Here is a 7,255-nt window from a genome sequence, read left to right on the forward strand (position 1 = left end):
ATAATTTGGATTTAAATTGTCTATATAATTTAGATACAATAGATGTGAATTTTGTTAAGCCTTATACTGTTGAAATTAAGGTTAATGAAAAAAATATTGATTTTCAAATAGACACAGGTTCTGGTATATCAGCAATATCTTTTAAAGATTTTAAATATTTTAAAATAGCTGAAATTAATGATATTAATAACTCTGATGTGAGTTTAAAAGCATATAATAATTCTGTTATCATTCCTTTGGGCTATTTTATAGTTGATGTTAAGGTTAAGAATTATTGTAAAAAATTAAAACTGTATGTTATTGAAAATGGTGGTCCTCCTGTAATTGGAAGAGATTGGCTTGGGGAGTTTGACATTTTTTCTTCCTAAATTGACATTAATTCAGTAGCAAACGAAGATATTAGTAAGTTATTTCCTTCAGTATTTAAGGATACCTTGGGTTGTTTTAAACACAAGCAATTTGAATTGTATTTAAAAGATGATGTTGTTCCTATTTTTTGTAAGCCAAGAGTTTTACCTTTTTCTCTTAAAGACAAAGTGAGTGAGGAATTAGATAGGTTGGTCAAGGAAGATATATTGGTGGCAGTTGAAACGTCTGAGTGGGGAACTCCAGTTGTGCCAGTTATTAAATCAGATGGGTCGATCAGGCTATGTGGTGATTATAAGGTGACACTTAATACATTTTTAAAAGTGGATAGATATCCAATTCCAAGAGTAAATGATATTTAATTAGTATATTTCAAGGAGCTAGATTATTCTGTACCTTAGATTTATCTCAAGCTTACCAACAGTTACCGTTAAGTACTAATAGTCAAAAACTCACTACCATTTCTACGCATAAGGGATTATTTATGTATAAGAGACTACCTTATGGAGCAGCTTCTGCTCCTGGGATTTTACAAAGGGAAATGGAAAGTATGTTAAGTGGTATAGAAGGAGTTGGTTGTTTTTTTGATGATATTGTTGTTTCAGGTATTGAGAAGCCGGAGGTAAATGATAGGTTACATAAGGTTTTGAGGAAATTAGATTTTGCTGGATTAACAGTACGCAAAGAGAAATGTGAATACTATAAGACTAAAATTACTTTTTTAGGTTATTCTATTGATGAGAAAGGACTTCATATTCCTACGGATAGAATCAAAGCAATTTCAGATGTACCTACTCCAAAGAATGTTCATGAATTGAAAGCTTTTTTGGGACTTGTAAATTACTATGGTAAATTTGTACCTAACATGTCTACGGTAGCGAGCCCTTTATATGCATTATTGAGAAATAATGTTAAATTAGTATGGGGGAATGATCAGCAAAAAGGATTTGATGAAATTAAAAAAATATTATTATCCAATAAGATTCTTATCCATTATAATACAGATTTTGAATTGATATTAGCTTGTGATGCTAGCCCAGTGGGTGTGGGAGCTGTGTTGTCACATCGGTTACCCGATGGTAAAGATAAACCAATTGCTTTTACTTCAAGAACTTTATCAAAAAGTGAACAAGGATATTCACAAATTGATAAAGAGGCTCTTGCCTTAGTATATGGTGTTAAATATGGAAATATTCCATCAATTTTTGTTTGGTAGGAAATTTATATTAAGAGAACTGATCATAAGCCATTAATTAGCATTTTTGGTGAGGGAAAAGGGATTCCTACAATGGCTGCTCATAGGTTACAGAGGTACGCTATATTTCTGTCAGGATATTCTTTTACAATACAATTTATCAAAGGAGTAGATAATGGAAATGCTGATGCGTTGTCTCGGTTACCATTAAGTATATCGGATAAAATTAATTTTGAAGAATGTGATAATTTTTTTATTAATTTAATAACAACTAACATTAAATCAGTATCATATTTAGATATTTGCGAAGAAATTAAAAGAGATTTGGTTCTTAAAGAGGTTTTTTTTAAAGTTTTCACTGGAAAATGGCCAGATAATATTAAAAATATTTCTGATGAGTTGAAACCTTATTATTATAGAAAGAATGAGTTAGCAATTGAACAAGGTTGTCTTATGTGGGGTCATAGGTTAGTGATACCAACAAAGTTCAGGAAAGAATTGTTACAAGAATTACATAGTACCCATTTAGGGATAGTAAAAATGAAATCTCTTGCTAGATCTTATGTGTGGTGTCCTAAAATTGATGATGATATTGAAAAAATAACAAAAGAATGTGAAAAATGTTTAGCAAACAGTGATAGTCCGCCTAGATCAATTTTACATAGTTGGCCTTGGCCAGAGGGTCCTGCCTAACGTATACATTTAGATTTTATGGGTCCAGTAAATGGTAATATGTTTGTTTGTATTATTGATGCTTATTCTAAATGGATTTTTATTAAATACATGAAAAATATTACAACTTTTTCAACAATTAAAGTATTGAAAGAATATTTTTCATTGTGGGGCATTCCTGCGAAACTAGTCACAGATAATGGTCCATCTTTATGTTCTGCAGACTTTGAATTATTTTTAAAAAATAATGGAGTTTATCGTATTAAGACGTCACCTTACAATCCATCATCTAATGGTGCTGCTGAAAATTTAGTTCGTACGTTTAAAAAGTATTTAAAAAAATGTTCACAAGATTCAGATATAGAGATTAATATTTATAAGTTTAATTTATCGTATAATAGTTCAAAACATTGTGCAACAGGGGTCAGTCCAGCGGAATTGCATTTGGGTAGGAAATTATTTACTTCATTTGATAGGTTACTTCCTTATGCAAAAAGTAATTATAATAAAAGTTTAGTAAATGCAGCTAAAAATTATAGAGGTGGTAGAGTAAAACAGTTTCATATTAATGATAAAGTGATGTGCAAAAATTATGGAAAGGGGGATAAATGGCTACCAGGAGTAATTTATAAAATCTTATCTCCAGTTACATATTTAGTAAATATGAATGGGGTAGGTGTGTGGAAACGCCACATAAATCAAATCGTTGAGAGAGTAGAGTCTCAGGATAGAGTGTTAATAGTACCTACTCAAGGAAAAGAAATTACTGATGTATGCAGTAGTGACTCTGTTGGGGTTAAGGACTTACAAAATGGTGAAGAGTTAGTTAGGGAAAAAGAGTTGGAGCCAACCAGTATTATTAGACGTAGTGCTAGGGAAGTCAAACCCCCTAACCGATTGAATTTATAATGTATGTTATTGATATTGTTTTATATTATTTTATTATATTGTAACAAGAAACATAGTTATGTTATTGATATTGTTCTAATATTATTTTATATTATTTTATTATTATTTAAAAAATTGTTACGGAGGATCTGTAGTGTTCTGAGTATTGGTTAACCTCAATTAATTTAGTATTAGAGATCAAGTCACATTAATAAAGTAATGAATTATTATTAATTTAAAAAGTGAGTTGTTATTCATTTTATAAGTAACCAATGTGTATCCAGAATCATCCAGAGTCTTAGAGACATTACAAACCACAAATTGTTGATCATTTTGACGCTTCTACCATCATCCTGTCACCATCTCCTGTAAGTCGGGTGCACGCAACACAACAATCTTTGTTGTGGAAATATTTATTGTCCGTGGTGTTTGTTTGTGCCCTGGTAATCGGAGCTGTGTATGTGTATATGTAAATGTTCTGCGTTAAGTTTTTAGCTTTTAGCCGCACTGATTTGTTATTGTACTAATAGTAATTTGATGCTGTATTTTTTTGTATTGTTAAGATTACATACAACCGTGGTTAGGTAGTGTAGGTAAAAAGCCAGCTAAGAATAATATATTTACAGGTAAAAGCTGACAAGCTCCTTTTATATTATTATATCATTAATATTATACTCATATTAATGTAATATACATTATTATATTTAAATTTCCATATTGTGGATTGGCTGGATTGTTATTAAGGAGTGCATCCTTCTCCTTTTCGAAAAACTGCTGATTGCGCGTACACCTATCACTATATAGTGAGTAATTATGTCCCTGAAACTGACCCCAACCATCATCTGGCATTGTATCTTGTTCTTAAGGGTTCTTAAGGGTCGCGCCACACTAGAGCGGGTTTGACGCGCGGTGAAAACGCTTCATTTCAACGCGCGTTTGTTGGTTAAACTACAGCGTTTTATTCGCCTTCAGTTGACTCAAATTTTGTGAACAGTACAGTTGTGCCTCTCGGATTAATTTTTAATATTTATGCAAATAAACATTAGATTGTCTTCCATTTATAATTACTTTCATTAGTTAATCAAATAAACAGAAAGTAAGTAAAAAAGATTCATTTTATTTAATAAATAAATATAAAACAAATATATTTATTTATATTATATTGATTATTCATGTATACTATTTATTTATTCTTCGGTACTTCAAAGTATTACCTATTATTATTTTTACCTATTTTTTATTTATGTATTTGAATTCATCCTTATAATCTAACCCGTGAACCTAGTAACATATTTTTCAATTTTTTAATGATATTCGAAAGTACTCGGACAAATTTTTTGAGTATTATAGAATGTCTATTATATCATTTGACGAATTACTTGATAAATTACGTACACAAATCACCAAAAAAACAACGAAGTTTCGACGTCCTGTAAGTCCAGAAGAAAGATTAACTATTACAATCAGGTAGGTACAAACAAAAAATAATTATATAATATTAATATATATTTCATTATTTATGTACATTTAAAACAATATAATTTGTTCTCATCTTGAAAATAACCATAAAATAATAAAAAAAAGTAATAATTGTTTTCTTTTTTAACGTACATCTTGTACCAACTACTAATATAAATAAAAACAAAATAACTTAAATAAAATAAATAAATAAACCTTTTCAAACACAAAAAAATTCTTATATAAAATTAAACACTGTGATGCATGCCTATATCCTCATAATCAGTAGGAGAAAACGAACTTGTTGGTGGTTGAGAATGGCTCGAAGGGGTGTGTACAGTTTGAGTAACACTTGCGTGAAAACTTTATACCGGAAATTGGTTTAGTGAAGGAGTATGAGAGTTAGGATAATAAAAGTTGTTAGGGTAGTTGAACTGTTGTATGTTTGAATATTGTGGATGATCGCTGGAAGGATTTAAAATGTGTCTTGCTGATTGCATGAATAAAATCTTAAAATCTAATTTTTGACTATCGTTCATTTTTTTGAAATCTGGTAAGAATGATAATAAAAATGCTTTATCCGGATCAAATTCATCATTATTACTTTTGATCATTGGAGGATTTTTCATAACTTCTAACAAACTTTACTGAATTGTTGTTACTTTTGGTTTTTTATTTTTAGGCTCGGAGGAACTTGTAGGCTCAGGAGTAGTTGTATTTATATTGTACAGTGAATTATTTATTTGTACAAAGCTATCTTCTTCTGAAACATTAGAAGCATTGTCTGTCTGGACTGTCCCAATGATAGTCGATGGTGTAGAAATATTGCCTGTTGTTCTAGAAATTTAATAATAATGTCAATTAAAAGTTAATTGTTTATATAAAAAAAAAAATGAGAATTATATTGTACTTACAGTCTTTTTTTTAAAACTAGGTATAAAAAAGTAAGGAAATCTGCATAGGTGTATTTTCTAGAGAACTTTGATGCACTGCCACTAATGGTATTTTTTTGTTGATTAATATCTCGAGCATAATTGTCTCTAATGTTTTTCCACTTTTTTTTGATTTCATCAACTAAAAAGTAAGAAGTATAAATATAATATGTATTTTCATAGAAAAATGTATTGTGTATGAGTCTACGATACAATAAGAGAATTTATTAAAAATATTTCGTTTATGAAAATACTTAGATCATATGATATGACGTTTCAAAAACCTTAAATATCTTATTTTTGGTGAATAAGAAATGTAGACTTATAGCATCTAACATCATTTATTTAAATTTAAATATCTAATTTCATCCAAATTTGAAATTAATGTTCATAAAAATCAACAGTGTAAATATATTTTTTTAGATTTTTAGATTCTGAGCGGAGAAAAGATTGTATCGATTTTACAATGCTATGTTTTTTTTGTGTCTGTCACAACGTTTTAGTAAAAATGCTCCGATTTTCTTCATCAGCTTCATTTCTGATATGAAAGTGAATATGTTGGTACTTTAACACATTGACGGACAGTGAGGATTGTCAAAAATAAGATAAAGCATGCCTAAATAAATCAATGTTTTAGTACTGCTATAGCAGTACCTACTGTCTCATCACATCAAATTGTATAAATTATATATATTATTATAGTGCATACGTTATAATACAGACAACACGTTTATTATTATTATGATGGAAACGCCGTACGGTATAAATATAATTATCAATAGAAATAACGTGATAATATTTAATATCTATACTCCGGCCCACGAGTCCATATGTCAGAACGCGTCCATCGCTGCGCATCGGTTCCCCTTCTATACGCCGAATCATACCGATTGGAAACCGGCCGCATATTAACATTCCGCACATCAAATAAAACCCATAGGAAAATACGGCATTCTCATTGGTCTGAAATATTTAGCGCCGAATTCAAATTTAAATTACGATATACTATTATATACTACTATATATTAATTACTGTTTAAAAAATATAAAATATATTGAATAAGGAAAACAATACATAAATGTAATAATAATAATAATAAAAATGAATATTTTTTTATAATATTTTATAATATATTAACTTTATATTATTTTGAATGATGTATAAATAAATGATGTAATGATTGTCTAATCTTTTTTTAAAAATTAAATATGAGAACCAACTTAAAAGAAAACTAAGCACCTATGGTAGTAATACTTTAGTATAGGTTTGTGGAATTAGTTATAACTATTGGTTAAGAATTAGTTATAACACATATATATATATATATATATATATGTGTTAATAGTAATAATAATAATATGTTCATATTTAAATAATAATATAATAAATAATAAACTTTTATTAATGTGATTTTGCATTAATAACACAATTTCTAATGTTAGTATATTTGCATTAATTAATTTTATTAACATAATAACAAACAAAGTTAGTTGGAAATATAATGATTAATAATAATAAATATATTTAATATATTACTTTTATTTGTTAATTTGTATAGGTAATATAATATAATTTTATTAATGTGATTTTGCATTAGTAACACAATTTTTAATGTTATGCAGTAAATTTCTGGGTTTCTTTTTGGGACGGTTACTATCACTTGTTGCTGGTCTACCTAAAGTAAAAGATGCTATTGTTAAAATTGTAATTGTTATATTTGTATCTTGTATCTTAATTTTACCT

General features: G+C 28.5%; 2 protein-coding genes across 2 annotated transcripts; both read left to right on the forward strand.

The window, feature by feature from the left end:
- Window positions 1-1,654: 1,654 nt before the first annotated feature.
- Window positions 1,655-2,254, forward strand: LOC103307680 (uncharacterized protein K02A2.6-like). Its single transcript, XM_008184538.1, has 2 exons — window positions 1,655-1,772; window positions 1,848-2,254. The coding sequence occupies exons 1-2, from the start codon at window positions 1,655-1,657 to the stop codon at window positions 2,252-2,254; spliced, it is 525 nt and encodes a 174-aa protein (XP_008182760.1).
- An 18-nt stretch (window positions 2,255-2,272) lies between these two features.
- On the forward strand, window positions 2,273-5,428 carry LOC103307670 (uncharacterized protein K02A2.6-like). The gene is made up of 3 exons (XM_008184539.1): window positions 2,273-2,288; window positions 2,379-3,086; window positions 5,262-5,428. Exons 1-3 carry the CDS (start codon window positions 2,273-2,275, stop codon window positions 5,426-5,428), a joined length of 891 nt encoding a protein of 296 aa, XP_008182761.1.
- Window positions 5,429-7,255: the final 1,827 nt, after the last annotated feature.

The sequence above is a fragment of the Acyrthosiphon pisum genome, chromosome X (genome assembly GCF_005508785.2).
Source record: "Acyrthosiphon pisum isolate AL4f chromosome X, pea_aphid_22Mar2018_4r6ur, whole genome shotgun sequence".
Taxonomy (NCBI): domain Eukaryota; kingdom Metazoa; phylum Arthropoda; class Insecta; order Hemiptera; family Aphididae; genus Acyrthosiphon; species Acyrthosiphon pisum.

Bases quoted from the DNA above. Each gene is read 5' to 3' on its own strand.
- LOC103307680 (XM_008184538.1), top strand. From the start codon at position 1,655: ATGGCTGCTCATAGGTTACAGAGGTACGCTATATTTCTGTCAGGATAT. The intron at 1,773-1,847 runs GTATATCGGATA...ACATTAAATCAG, and splicing joins GTTGTCTCGGTTACCATTAA to TATCATATTTAGATATTTGC.
- LOC103307670 (XM_008184539.1), top strand. The intron at 3,087-5,261 runs GTATTATTAGAC...TTTTATTTTTAG, and splicing joins AAAAGAGTTGGAGCCAACCA to GCTCGGAGGAACTTGTAGGC.